Source organism: Pan paniscus, chromosome 21 (genome assembly GCF_029289425.2).
Source record: "Pan paniscus chromosome 21, NHGRI_mPanPan1-v2.0_pri, whole genome shotgun sequence".
NCBI classification, from domain to species: Eukaryota; Metazoa; Chordata; class Mammalia; order Primates; family Hominidae; genus Pan; species Pan paniscus.
The window spans coordinates 13,952,265-13,967,751 of record NC_073270.2 but is presented as its reverse complement, the minus strand read 5'-3'; the positions used below and the strand labels follow the sequence as shown (position 1 = coordinate 13,967,751).

The 15,487-nt window shown below is 37.5% G+C and overlaps 1 protein-coding gene across 2 annotated transcripts in view; it reads right to left on the bottom strand.

Moving 5' to 3' along the window:
* SPTLC3 (serine palmitoyltransferase long chain base subunit 3) overlaps nt 1–15,487 on the bottom strand; it is a 159,238-nt gene that overhangs the window by 85,864 nt on the left and 57,887 nt on the right. For both annotated transcript variants that reach the window (XM_003810576.6, XM_034947071.3), the window contains 2 exons: nt 8,619–8,773; nt 6,536–6,684 (listed from right to left, as the gene is read on the bottom strand). In XM_003810576.6, coding sequence (XP_003810624.1) covers nt 6,536–6,684; nt 8,619–8,773 — 304 coding nt within the window. The remainder of the gene's footprint in view (nt 1–6,535; nt 6,685–8,618; nt 8,774–15,487) is intronic.

Genomic DNA, 15,487 nt, shown 5'->3' with positions numbered 1-15,487 from the left:
TAGGATTTGAGTTTAAGCAACTTAATCCCAGAGCTTTTATTCTTGACCATGGTGCTAAAGAATTTCATTATAATTTCAATGGCTAAATAATATTATGCTAAACAGATCCACCAAATATATTTAATCAATTTCTGAATGTTAGAAACATACTTGTTTCCCTAACTTTATCATTATTAGTCTCACTGCAATGATTATTCTTGAACATATTTAAATACTTTATTCAAGTTTAAATACTTATTCATTTTTTAAAGACAAAATTGCTCAAAATAGAGTTACAAAGTTAAATGGCTGCTTTTGATACCTTTTCAAATTGCTCTCTAATTTTCTCTGTCAATGGTATATGAGAGTGCTCTTTTCTTCACTCCTTTGAAACTACGGGGTATTATTTTTTTTTAACTTTTGTCAATTAGGGAAAAAAGATATCTCAATATCTTAATCATTCTTTGGGGTGATGTGATAATGACAAAAGGGTTGAGAAATGTCACACTATCCTGGCTGTGCAGTTTTGCCTGTTTTTTTTTTTTTTTTTTTTGGAGATGGATGGATTTTCACTCGGTCGTGAGGCTGGAGTACAGTGGCGCAATCTCGGCTCACTGCAACCTCTGACTCCCGGGTTCAAGCGATTTTCCTGCCTCAGCCTCCCAAGTAGCTGGGAGTACAGGCGCATGCCACCATATCCAGCTAATTTTTGTATTTTTAGTAGAGACGGGGTTTCACCATGTTGGCCAGGATGGTCTTGATCTCTTGACCTCGTGATCCGCCTGCCTAGGCCTCCCAAAGTGTCTGGATTACAGGCATGAGTCACCGCACCCAGCCAAGTTTTGCCTGTTATGAACCTTATCAAAAACGTATCCTATTGCTTAAATTGGGATATTCTTTTTTTTGGTGGTTTGTGAGAGTCTTTAAGCGTTAAGAATATTAACATGTTGTCATATATATTGGGAATAGCTTTTTCCAATTGTGTTCTTTGACTTTTACCTTTGTTAACCTTGTTTTCTATGTACAGAAGTTTAAATGTTTCACTTTGCCGAATCTTTTCCCTTCAGGTTTCTGTGGGTGTTTTCTCTGGTTCCCTGGGGTATTAGGACAAAATAGACTACTGTCAGAATCAGGCTTGAGAAGCCTGAAGGGCAAACAGCTGTGGCAGGTGGTTGGGTTGGGAGCAGGCTGCCTCACCTCCAACAGGGAAGAGTGCCTGCCCATTTTCCATGACCAGGGTGGCCCCTGTGGCACTGAGTCAGCTTGCAAGACCCCTCCCACACAGAGGGCATTCTGCCAGGATGAGGTGAATTCACCTGGAAAAGATGGGAGGCCAACACAGGTTGTAGAACTGAGCAGGGTTTGGTCATAAGCAACAAACTAGAAAAGAAGCATTGCGCACATCAAGGAAACAACAGTCTGACATTCCTAACATGGTCCTCCCTGGGAACACACACAAGTGCATTTCATATTTGAATTGTCTCAGTAGTTTTATTTTACTCATTTGATATTTTTCATCAATTCATTTATTCATTCACTCATTTATTCTGAAAGTGTTTTTGGTGGTGGTGGTGGTTTTTGTTTTTTCCATGTCAATCTCAAATGTATTTGCAATTTATCTAGGTGTAATTTACCTACACGTAATATGTGAGGTGGGAATATAACTTCTTCTCTTATATGACCAACCAGTTATAACACTAATCATGAAATCATTGATCCTTTTCTCACCTGATCTGAAATACTCTTCTTATCATATACAAATGAGAGTGCAATGTTGCATCTGTTTCCAGGCTTTTAGTTTCTACCCACCCACCTCTACCCTGCCTGTTGAGCTTGTGTTCAATTTACATATTTGTTTGGGGAAGAATTAATATAATTACAATACTGAATTTTCCCCTTCAAGGATATGGTATCTCCGTCTTTTTTTTATAAATGTCTTCTGTTAAGTCTTTTATAAAAGTTTTGTAGTTTTCTTTCAATAGGTTCCAAACATTTTCAAAATAAGTTTATTCCCTAGGTGTTTGCCATTTTTGGTTATATTTAGTAGTAATATTATTTCCCTAATATATCTCTTACCATTTATAGTTGATTATTAACTTTACTGTATGAATTAAAAAATTGTTCTTTATTGAATCTTTTTATGTCTAATAAATTTTTGAGTACTTAAATATGTCAAGTGGAGGAAAATGGACCAAAACTCTGTTTTGAGTGGAGGGATGGGCTCAGTGTCCTACTTGCTCAATTCCCTCTCTCTCTGGTAGCCCCAAGTACAGCCCCTCCACAAGTCTCACTTGCCCTCCATAGGTCACAGCTTGAAACCCAGAAGGTGAACAATAAACTCATCTACAAATAATGGCTATTTTACCTCTTCCTTTGTAATATATATACTTCTTATTCTGTTGTACAATAGTCTTTCAATAAATATTCATTAACTTAGAGAATTAATAATTAATTATATTGTTTAGTACTTGCAAAGCTTGTTAAAAATGATAGTAAAACAGGCATCTTCATCTTTTTCTTGACTTTAAAATAAATACTTCTAGTATTTAACCAAGAATCATAGTACAATCTCTTTGAGGTAGATATTTTTTATTCTATTCAGGAATTTCTTGTTTATGTTCTATTTAAAATTTTAGAGAAATGGATAATGAATTTTATAAATGCTTAGCAGCATCTATGAAGATAATCAGTTTACTTTTTAGCTATTTCAATATTTTAAATTATCTCCTTATTGAACTATTATTTTGATCCCTGAATAGAATTACTTGATTATGTTATTCTGTTATTTGAATGTACTGTTAGTCTCAATGCCAATTTTTATATATAATATGTATAATATTATTACTTATAAAATATTTATATTTATATTTTCTTTTTACATATTTACAAAGTACATATGTTACTTACAAAAATATATAATAGTTTTATAAGTAATAATATTTATATTTTATATATAAAATATATAAAGTAATAGTAATGTATTCTTTTCCCTTTATTAAATGCATGTTTGTTAGATTTGGAAATCAAGGTTATGCTAGCCAATCATTGTCACCTGTGGCTGCTTATCAGAATCACCTCCAGTGACTTATTAAAAATACAGATGTTGGGCTTGGGCTGGTGGCTCCTCCCTATAATCCCAGCATTTTGGGGGCTGAGGCAGGAGGATCACTAGAGGCCAAGAGTTTGAGGTTACAGTGAGCTGTGATTACACCACTGCATTCCAGCTTGGGTAACAGAATGAAACTCTAACTCTTTAAAAAAAAAAAAGTACAGATAGCTTGGCTCAATAGAAATTACTATTTCAAATTCCTAAGTTTCTGTTTTTAACTTTAATAATTCAATACTTTTGCTTTTCTTTTATTCCTTGCTATGTTGGTTGCCCAGTTTACTAGCTTTCATCTTTCCTGCTTAGTAAAGTAAGACTTATATTTTCCTCTATGTACACAACTAGCTGCTTCCCATAATCTCATACTTGTTAGTTTCTTATTAATTTTTAGCTTTATTCACAGGATTCAAGAATGTGACTTATGTAGGTTCTACTTTTTAGAATTTCATGTGGTTTTCTTTGTGGCATAATATATAGTAGATTTTTATGAAAATTCAATGAGGATTTAAAAAGGTGAAGTCTAGTGGTAATGTTTTAAGGTTTAGCATTCAATTGATAACTATTAAATTAACAATCATTAATGATTACATTGTTAATGTCTTCTATGTCATTTATTTATTTTTGGCTTCTTTATTACTTTATAAGTAATAATATTATTTATATTTTATATATAAAATATATAAAGTAATAGTAATTTATAGTTTTCCCTTTATTAAATGCATGTTTGTCAGATTTGGAGATCAAGGTTATGCTGGCTCGATGGTTGTCAACTGTGGGAGACACCTTATTGTCTCCTATTACCATATCATTTTTTTGTTCTTTGCTGCTTCATTTATGTGGAATGTAAATTGACCCATAAAGGAGTCAAAGTCTCCCTTAATTTTGTATTCCACTATTTTCTAGTTGTACTCTAAAATAAGCAGTAGTACATAATTTCACATCTTAAAAATAGCCTTTGCACTTCTGTACAGATGTGTCTGGAAATATATCATTTCCAGCTGTATTTTTGGGCTCAGTTTTAACATTTACAGGTGCAGATTTTGCAAACAATCTTCCCCCAGGAACCTGCCTCCTGGGCTCTTCCTTTGCTACTCCTTCTACTGATATGACCTCCCTTTTGAGCCCCTTTGGTGGTTGCAGCAGGGAGGTGGGCTCTAGGTACCTGGTGGGACCTATCTTTCTATTTTTCACCCTTTGAAATAATTTTAACTTAATATCGTATATTTTTAAATTGCAGCACATAGTTGAACTTAGGTTTTTGGCCAAATCTCAGTCTTTTTCTTTTAATAGACAAATCTGTTCTAGGTACGTTTTTTTTTGTCAAAATAATATCTGTCATCTAAGTTTTAAGTGATTCCTTGTTATTTCGTTTTCTATCTTTCCTCTTTTGTTACATGGATTTTATTTTCCTTTTTCCCCTGGAACATTGAAAACTATTTTTAAAAGCTCTGAGGAGTTATTTTTTAGTGATTAAATATTCATGAACTTGTAGGTTCTCAAGAAGGTATTTTGGTTACTAAGAATTGTTGAACTTCTAGCTTTCCAATTTTCATTGTTAACCCATTTGTACTGTTAAATATTCTCTTAAGACACGTTTTCCAGAAGTTACCTGTGTTCATTAGAATAAATGGCTTTCAGAATCACGCTACTCCTAATTCTTGCATGCCATGTTAAGATTATTGTTAATGTTGCAGAATACTTTAAATATCCTCTCTCTATTTATTCATTTCCTGACTGGCTCCTTATATTCATGTTTCAGTCATTCTATTTGCCTAAAATTAGTGACGGTGGCTTCTCTTTGAGTCTTTCACTATTTACTTGAAAAATGTTAAAGTCCTTTTCTTAGAACTTGACATGGAGAGCTAAATGAAATGGAGAAATATTAAAAACTGGGCAATTCAGAAGGGTGAGTATGTGGAGAAAGAACTTGGGCTGAGTGAAAGTCCCAAATGGGACCTTCATTTCTGCCTAGTTTCTTAGGGTTTGCTAAACCTATGGAGTCGGGGACCCATGTTCCATATCTGGCTTCCCCTGTAAGTGAACCACTGCCTGTATCAAGCAGCTTTCCTTCAGCCTCTACTGCCTGTGTAGGCAGCATTCTGTCTCACTGAGTTGGGGGGTTGTTATCAGGAATGTGTCTTCTGCCTGGTCATTAACAACCCTGGTATTGGGTGTCACCAGCACCAGAGGAAATATCTCAAATGGTTACTGACCCTGTGCTCCTTATGGCTGGGGGTACTCCTCCAGTCTCTGCCCCATCTCCAAATGGGGCATCACAGGTGACCCAGTCCTTCTAAGTGGAGTAAAGCCTCCTGTTTTCATCTCCACCCTGTTAACATCTCCAGCCCTTATGCCTCAAAATGAAGATAAGATGTTTTTCTTAAGAAATCTGTGCACCCACTATTAACTCTAGAGCTTTAGCCAATGAATGTTAGGATTAAAAAGGTACCTACTTTGTTCAATGTGAACTATTTGCTGCACAAGTCTGAATAATTAAATAGTTTCTAAAACTCTCTACTAATTGGTTACCTAAGAGGGACATGTGGTTCATAATTCATTAACATGATAGTAAATCCCTTTTTAATCACATTTGCCTCCAATTCTTAGGCAGACCTAACTGACCTGGTGAACCTTGCATGTGTCACTGGGAGGGAGAAGGGCTGTAGTAGAGAAAGCTGAGCTAGACTGGGAATTAGGTTGGTTATTTAACTTCCTTGAGTACATCACTTAGGTGCCATGATCTCAGATTCTTCCCCCAGAAGATGAGAATAGCACCACCTGTGTTGCCTACACAGGTGTTTTTTTTGTTGTTTTTGGAATAAATGAACGCTCTCCCTCTCTCTATCCTCATGCCAAGAATTGAAAAGCACTCTATAAGAACAAACTTGCATTATTCTTTCTTCCTGAATTGAAGATGAGTGGGTTTCCTTCTCACAGATGTTACTACTTTGAGTAAGAGAAAAACATTTTCACTAAAAGGAAAATAAAGAGGCAGGCTGCTCATCTGCTTCACCTGGTCCATTCATTCATTTATTCAGTGCAACATTCCACAAGTCCAATCCCCCTTCTCACAAAGCTTATGTTTTAGGAGCAGAGACAGGCCATAAACAAATACAAATGCAAGATCATTTTAACTGGTGATGAACGTCGTTAAGAAAAGTGGAAGAAAGGGCAGAAAAGGACCAGGTAGAGGAGGCAGTGTTGCTATTTTAGATAATATGGGCAGGAAAGATCCATTTTTGTCTATTCTGGAGAATTGAAACATGCAATTAATAAACTGCCTGGCAACAGCCTAATGCTTGAAATTTCCCAAAATATCTCTTTTTTTTCTTTCTGCATTTTATAACACCTTTTTAAGGGACACAGTCCAAATATGATCTAGATTTGAGAGACAGACACAGGAATCTGAGACCTAACAGCAAAAAGTTTCAAAACAGTGAATGTACATACCCATTTCATGCCTGGTGCTGGCCACGCCTGTGCCATACACCTCTAAAACATCCTTTATTGTCCTCATAGACTCATCGTACTTGGCTGCAAGACCAAGGAAGTTATAGGAGCCCATGTTGATGACATCTTTAATGACTCTTCCAGTAAACCTGTGGGGAAACATGTAAATGAGCACATAATCCCCTCCCCAGGATTATGCACGATTCAAAAAATCCCTGGTGGAAGACTTGGGTTCCTATGAAGAAAAAGAGGATGAGGTGACCAAGGAGATGGCAGCTCAGATCTGTGAGGTGGAACAGAGCTGGCAGGAGGTGGTTCAGTCTGTCCTAGAGGTTGGTTTCCCTCGGAGGATCCAGAACCCCTCAGCCAGTGCCGGGCACTTTAGTCCCTGGAAGCTGGAAAAGGATGAACAGCCAGGTAGCTTCCAGCTCACAGCAGGCCTCCAACTTGGACCTGCCACAGCTCCAGAGCTTGACTGGATGGAGACAGGACTATCTCTGATATTCATTGGTCATCAGGATATACCAGGAGTTGGTAACATCCACTCAGGTGCCACACCTCCCTGGATGATCCAAGATGAAGAATGCATCTCTGGGAACCAACAAACAGGACCGTCCTATAAAGAATTTATTAAAGAAAAGGAAAAAGAGAAGTTGAAGGAACTTTCCCCAAACTGAGTTGGGGCCAACTTTAATCACAGCTCCAGGACCAGTGCAGGCTGGCTGCCCTCTTTGGACCGTGTCTGGAATAATGGATACTGTTGGCAGTTCAGGCGTCAACTCAGAACTGAAGCTGCAACAATGAACAAGCACATAAGCAGTCACATTAAAAAAAAAAAAGTTAATCATTCCCTGATGCTCTACCAACTACCGTGAGGCTAAAAGCAAAGTCAACAAACTCCTACCCACTATTATTCCTTCCACCAAGTTCATTATCATTGTCTTTCTTAGGAAACAGACATGCCCATTCATTTGATTTAATAAAGTTTTATTTTCCCAAATGTAAAAAAAAAAAATTATCCTAGTGCTGGAGGGGCCTTAGGTCTGGCCCAAATCATATATTTTCTTTCTTATTAACTTGCATTGTTTTCAGCATAAAGAAAGAAAAAGAAAGAAAACCTTGTAATTTGAAGCAATTTGGATGGAACTAGAGGCCTTTATATTAAGTGAAATAAGGCACAGCAGTCAAATATCACATTTCTTTTTCCTATAACGTGGGAGCTAAAAAGGCAGATCTCATGAAGGGAGAGTAGATTGGTTGTTACCAGAGGCTAGAAAAGGTAGGGAGGAGGGGGAGATAAAGAGAAATTGACTAACAGATACAAAGATATGGTGTGATAGAAGAAATAAAACTCAGATCAGTAGGGTGACTGTGGTTTATAAAATAATGTATGGTCTATTTCAAAATAGCTAGAAGAAAATAATTTAAATGATTCTGGCATTAAAAAAGACAAATATTTAAGATGATGGATGCCCCAAGTACACTGATTTGATCTTTACAATTTATATGAATGTATTAAATTATTACATGTACTCCAAAATAATGTACATGTATTATGCATCAACAAAGTTGTTACCAAAAAATGGTTTGCCCTAAGAGAAAGGTAAACCCATGATGAAGTTGGGCAGAGCATTTAAGAAAGACATCTTGACCCATGGATTGTTACTTAGACCTGAATTTCCTTGGGCACTTATTTCTATGACACTCATGCTCTGGTTTAAATTCTAGCAAGAGCCTTCTAGAAGAACAAGAACGATGGTCATCACTGTCTCATTCAGCTGTAAGTAGGAGAGTAGAATTTGTCAATAAAGCTGAAAGGTGTCTTCCTGGCTGGCTTGGTGTGTCCTGCACCTTCTGACACAGGTCTTAGGTTAATTACAATACAAAAAAGCCACTCTGGCAGCTGCTTGATTACTTTACTGTGCCTTCCTCCCCTGGCATCAGGAGGGCTTGCAAAGGCATAAATGATACAAAACCAATGGCTTCCATGCCTTGTTTTTTTGGATTTGTCATCTAGTGGCCATGCTAGGATTTCCTTGAAAGGTTTTTCTTCTCACCAATCCCCTCCAAGAAGTTCTCTCACCTAAACGTCCAGTTATAGTCGTCCGATACCCTCTCCATCACATCAAACAGAGGCCCTGGGGCACTGCAGATGGGCCGGTTCCAGTTGTCTCTGATTCGCATGTAAAGGTTTCTTGTATAAAAATTTTCAAAGTCTTGATACAGTGGCACAAAATCCTGTTAGAACAGAGGTAGAAGGTTATCTCTGGTTCTTTGCTTTCTGGATTTCACTTACAATTGAAGCAGGGAAGAAGACCTGGAAGAGCTGTGGAAATAACACATCTATACATGTATTTTGAGCAAAGGTCAGTAGGTGAGGGAAGTAAATCCGTGAGGCTAAAGAACATGCCTTTTAGTGGGGGAATGAAAACATGTGATGAATAGGGGTAACAAAGATGTCAGTGCAATACAAGCCCGAGAGCAAGTGGAGACGACACGTCCCTGCAGAGTCTCTAAGGGTAACACAGGTGTCTATGTCCAAAGCAGTTTCGCTGGAAAAAAATGGTTGAGATGATCATGTGTTTTCAACTTTTTTGAACGTGAATATATCACTCACTGTGTGTTTAGAAGTGGGGATGAACTTGAACTATTGGACCTGCTGGCAAAACTGCTACTCGAGGGTGGCTGGCTGTTACATGGCCAATGGAAACTAATCAGAGGAACTCGTGGAGGCAGCGGGCCTCTCTCACAGCTGAGGTAAGAACACTGAGTTGCTGTATAAAGTGTAATCCATGACTAAAGGGATCTGCAATCTAGCTGAGGCTTAAAGCAAGACATGTCTAATGTCATCATTTGACTCTTAATAGTTCCCTCTTCCCGTTTAGAAAAAAAAGTATAGCTCATTGCCGGCGCTCATTTGATTTTACGTAAACATGCTCTTTGAGGCTGAAGCAAATCTGACTGATTTTCAATGTGAAAATAAAATATACAAACTGTTCTTGGAGTTAGTTCTAAATAGAACTAACATCAAAATCATCTGCATCAGAATAATCTGTTTAGGAAAAATCAGATTCATCAAATGAATTTTTGGCTAACAACTGTTAAAGAATGATGCTAACATCACGCGTAGGAATGCTACGTTTTCTAGGATTTGACATTTTCCGTGAGCTAGAGAGTTACTATATTATGTAAGTGGAAATACCATTACTAAAACCAGAATGCTGTAAATAGAATGATGTCTTTTGTTTTCAAAGTTGATATACTGGAGCAATGCGAAAATAATACAAGTGAGATATTAATAGTTCATGGCAAGGTTTTCTTAGGACGAATGCTGCAGCCTCAAGATTCTCCTGCGAGTATTCTTGGAGCAAACAGGAAGAAAATTAATCCAAGGCAGAAAATGCAATAATGGTAACTGTCGTCTAAGCCAAGCACTTTGGACATTCGTGGGATTACAGTAGGAGGGAGAGTCCTACCTTGTTGGAGGAATCAGGGAAGCTTTATGTGGGAGAGTCCTTGGAGATGGGCACCAAAGCAGAATGAGATTTTTATGGGCAGGGATGCTTGGGGAGTTCTCAGGGGAGTGGGTTTGTATGCTGGGAATGTGGAGTGCATTTGGGAAGAATTAATAAGAATAAAATATAATGCATACGCTGTCACTCTTTGCTCAGAACTTATAATGGCTCCCACCTCACTCCTGATTAGACATCCTGACTCATATAGCTTCTGGTTACCTCTCTGACCCCATCCCCTAATGACTCCCTACAGCGTGGGTGAGGCTGCAATGTCAGCTGGGCACAGACAGTGGGAACCTTGAGGACCCGAAGCATTTGCAGGAAGAGCTCATCCTTTATCCTGCAGGTAATGAGGGGTCAGTGAGTAATTGGGAGTGAGCCTTCTCATTCTCCCGCCTATGCTTTGGAGCACTTGGCTCTCCTTTCCCTTATTAAATGAAGCTGATTTCCTCAAGGAACAAGGAGACCATGGGGAGTGCCTTTGTGGATGACCGTATGCTACCGCTTTGCCCACTCATTCTCTGCACTGGTTCATTGCAGAATATAATATGGAGAATAGGTAGGTTTTGATGGAAGATGGCTACACCCAAGCCACAGATCGTTCTGTCACTTCATCCTTTGGTCCTTGGTGACAACAGCATCATTTCTTGGGGAAAAAGTATACTTTTTTTTTGTAGGAAAGAATGTTCATAAGCATATATTGTCTGAATTTGAAGGATGGTTGGGCAACTCTACATTTAAAAGTCTCACCTTGAATGCATTTTCTTTAAGTAGCTGTGATGTAGGTTTTGTTATGATTTAAAGCTCCAAGTTTCTGATAATCAATTATACTCTTTATATGTCTTTCTCACAGGGAAAGAGACATATTTTTGAGGCTACAAGATTATATAATTCTAGAAAACTCATTCTCAAACTATTTCTTCTTCGATTCAATACATTTTTTTCAGACTGTTTACTGCTTTGTGAATTATTCTATATCCCCAAATGTTGTGTTTCTCTATTTATAATTTTAAAAGTCTTATTTGAAATAATAATCTATAAACTCATCCTATCATGAGAAAAGAGAGAAGTAGGTGTGTAAGTAATATTTCTGGACTCTGAAGAGAATTACAATTTTAGGTTTTATGAGGAATCTTACCCAAAATAAAGTAGCAGTTGGTTTTGGAGAGGAGACAAGAATCAAAGTATTCTGTCTATAAAATTAAAATTAATTTCAGATTTGGAACTACAAGATGCACAGGGCACCAGGGCTAGAGGGGCCACAACAATCACAGAGCAGGGGTCCCCAAGCCCTGGGCTGCAGACAGGTACCAGTCTGTGGCCTGTTAGGAACCAGGCCACACAGCAGGAGGTGAGCAGTGGGTGAGCGAGCATTACCACCTGGGCTCCGAGCTCCACCTCCTGTCAGATCAGCAGTGGCATGAGATTCTCATAGGAGTGCAAATCCTCTTGTGAACTGCACATGCGAGGGGTCTAGGTTTTGTGATCCTTATGAGAATCTAATGCCTAATGATCTGAGGTGGAACAGTTTCATCCTGAAACTATACCCCTTCACCCCACCTGGCTTTTGGTGGAAAAATTGTCTTCCTCAAAAGCAGTCCCTGGTGCCAAAAAGATCGGGGACTGCTGTTTTAGAGCTCAAACACCCACTCGGCCCATGAGGAGAATCAGGCCCAGAAAGGTGCATGACTTGAACTCTGGTCAGCCTCGGACCTCACCCACTCCCCTAGACAGTGACTTCAGAGTGATTTCGGTCATACCTAGCTTCCCTCCAAAACACCAGTGATGACAAATCCCTGGCCCATGATATGGAAAACTAGGGCCAGCAGGTTGCCAGACTATATATAGAAGGAGTGTCCTTTAGTCATAGGGAACTTGGCGTTGGCTTGAAAAAACAGCCCTTGGCTTCCCAGCCCATGCCACATGAAGAGGCATTGTCATGGCCACCTAAGAGAAGGTCGGAAAATACTTCATCCTGTCTAACCTCTCTGCCTCCTGACTCAGGGATTCAGAATTTGTACCTATGTAGAAATGGACAGCTGGCTCTTCACTGAGATAAATGCTTTGAGGGCAAGATACAGGGATTCTAATATATTCTGCAGGGTCAGAAAAGACTTCCTTCTAGGGAATAATCTTCATGCTTAATGGAAATTGTATAAATTAAGTACTTGCAACCCCCCTGCAAAAAGGAAGGGCTAGTGTTTGTTTTTTTTTTTTTTAAAGTACTCAGAGTTATTTCTTTGTGCATGACATAAACATTAACCCAGATCTGATACACAAGGTCAGTAACCTACATGTTTCTGAGAGGGCCTATTGAGTTTGGAGACCTACTTAGAATTAAAGATCTGATCGGTGAATGAACTGACTTGCTTTTGGGCGTGGCCCTCTTCTCCCCACCTGTGAGGTTTCCTGTCTGTGTGTATTTCCACTCCACCCCATTCCTTTAAACAGCCAGGAGCTTTCTTCAGGAGCAGCCAACGCCTTCCAAAGGTCAATGTCCTCTAGTCCCAGAGAAGCTTCCCACAGCATTTTAACTAAACCAGAAAATGAAGCTGGACTTGATATTTCAAAAACAAAAGCATTGCAATAGGATATATCTTTATTTATCTATAGACTTAATTTGTCATTTGGCTTACCATCTTTATTTTGCTTTCTATACAAATGGCTAGATATGATAGAAAATACCAGGCCACAAGGACACAATCATTTTGGAGAATGGAGTGTAGAAAGAAGTGAGTTAAACCTAAAAAGACCCACAAAAATAGCATTGTTTCTTCTGCAATGTCATAATCTTTATTTTTCAATCTTTATATTTGTACGATAATTTATAATTTTCCAAGTGTTATAGATATTTCTATCAAACTTTTATAGATAAGTTGATGGAAAGTCAGAAAAGTTGATTGGACAAAATGGGAATTATTAATATTTCCAGTTCCCAAACCATGCTCTTTCCAAAAAACCCTGCCACAAGGCTTGATGCTTGTAGGAAAGTGAAAAGAGCATATCCATAGCTCATTGTTAAAACTATTACCAAATTTGGAAGCATATCTCTTGTAGAGTGAGAAAGAATCTTTATCAAACACAATGTTATTCATTTGCGTCTACATTGACACTTCAGTTCTCACCGAATACTGTATTTTATATAATTGTCCTTTTGAGAGCCAGCTGTTTCTAAGGCAGAACTTGGGATAATAACAAAATATGCTTATATTTTCCTTTTTGTTGATAAGGGTAACTGTATTTACAGTAGTTCTTCGAAGTATAAGAACCTAACTTAAAGATGGCTAAATTTAAATTTTATTCTTAAAGAATTAGATAGAGATATTGAATAAAGATGGCAGACTCAGTACTTATATGAATCCTACCACTCTTCTAAAAGTTCCATGGAAAAACAATAACAAATAGATATTTAAGAAACAAAATAAAGTTGTAAATGCCTCGAAAGACCATCAAGAGTGTCATCAATGAATCAGAAATGCAGAAGAATCACAAAGACAGACATAAGTAAGATCTGATCCCTGGGGAAATTAAACCACAGGAAACCATGGGTCCAAATATTTGCAGAGAAGACTGGCATGGATGTAAGCTAATAAAGCCAGCTTCAAGTTGAGAGTGAAGAGCTATAACAAGCTGACATTCAAGGTGAGGGTAGATCCTTTCATCCTCTTTCTATTGGGCTAATAAATAAGAAGTGATAATATTGGCCACAGGACAAAGCTTTGTGGTGGGCAACAGGAAGAAGAGGGAAAAGCAATGCCCCAATGTAGAGAAATGCAGAGCCCACATAACAAGAAGATAATCTACTGGCCCTGGAAACTCATCCTGTTCCACTTCTACAGTCACTCAAGATAGGTGAACATGAATATATATATATATATATATACATATATATATATATATATATGTAGAAGTGACATTTTTATATAAACATAACAGAACAATGCACCCATTTAAAGGATAAACAGTTCAAAAAATAATGACCATGACAAAAAGGCAAATTAATAAGCTAGAATATTATATTGATGATTTTTTTCATAAGACAGTGAAAAGGACAAAGAAAAGAAAATATAAAGGGAAAGTCAAGAGATATATATAGGGCAGATTCAGAAGAACAAACATCTCTCTAATAGACATGGCAAGATTGAAAGAAGGAGATTAAGGAGGAAAGGAAGAGAAGGAGGAGGGAAAGAAGGCAAAGTGTAAGAAGGAAGAGAAGGGAGAAATTTCTAGAGATGAGGAAAGATTTGAATTTTAAGATATAAAGGGTTCATCAGGTACTTATTAAAGCAAATAAAGTTTCACACTTCATAGAAGAAAATAATCAGATTGCTTAAAACTTGAACTTAAAATTCTGTACTCTTCCAAGTCAGCAACCAAATAAAAACAAATACACACATTTTTCAGTATATGCAAGGAGTCATAAGGTTAACACCCACAGGCTTTTTCTGTAATAATTGAGAATGCACTACCTGATTTTGAAATATACTACAAAGGTACAGTAATCAAAACAGCACGGTACTGGCATAGAAACAGACACATAGGCCAATGGAACAGAATAGAGAGCCCAGGAATAAATTCATGCATTCACAGTAATGGATCTTCGACAAAGGAGCCAAAAACACACAATGGGGAAAGGAGACCCTTTTCAATACATGGTGTTGGAAAAATTGGATATACATATGCAGATAATGAAATTGGATTCTTTTCTCATACTGTATATAAAAATGCACTCAAAATGGATTAAATACTTAAATGTAAGACCTGAAACTGTAACACTATTAGAAAGAAACACTACTGCATATGATCTCACTTACATGTGAAATCTAAAAACATTGAAATCATAGGAGCAGAGAGTAGAATGGTGGTTGCCAGGCCTGGGGGCATGGTGAAAATAGGGGGATACTGGTCAAAGGGTACAACGTTTCAATTATATAGTACGCATAAGTTTTGGAGACCTAATGTACAGCATGGTGACTATAGCTAATAATATATTGTATACTTGAAATTAATAAGAAAGTAGATCCTAAATGTTCTCACCAAAAAAAGGAAGGAAGAAAAAGGTAACTATGCGAAACTATTAGAAAGAAACTTAGGGAAAAATCTTGACATTGATCTGGGCAGTGAATTTTTTGCTATGATCTCAAAGCACAGGCAACAAAAACAAAACCAAAAAAAAAAAAAAACAACAAAAAATGGAATTGCATCAAACTAAAAAGTTTCTTCACAACAAAGGAAATAATAAACAGAGTGAAGAGGCAACCTACAGAATGGGAGGAAATATTTGCAAACCATATATCTTATAAGGTGTTATTACTCAGAATACATAAGGAATCCAAACAATTCAGTAGCAAAACAAACAAACAAACAAACAAACAAAAACTTGATTAAAAAATGGGCGAGAGACCCAAACAGATATTTCTCAAAAAAGACATACAAA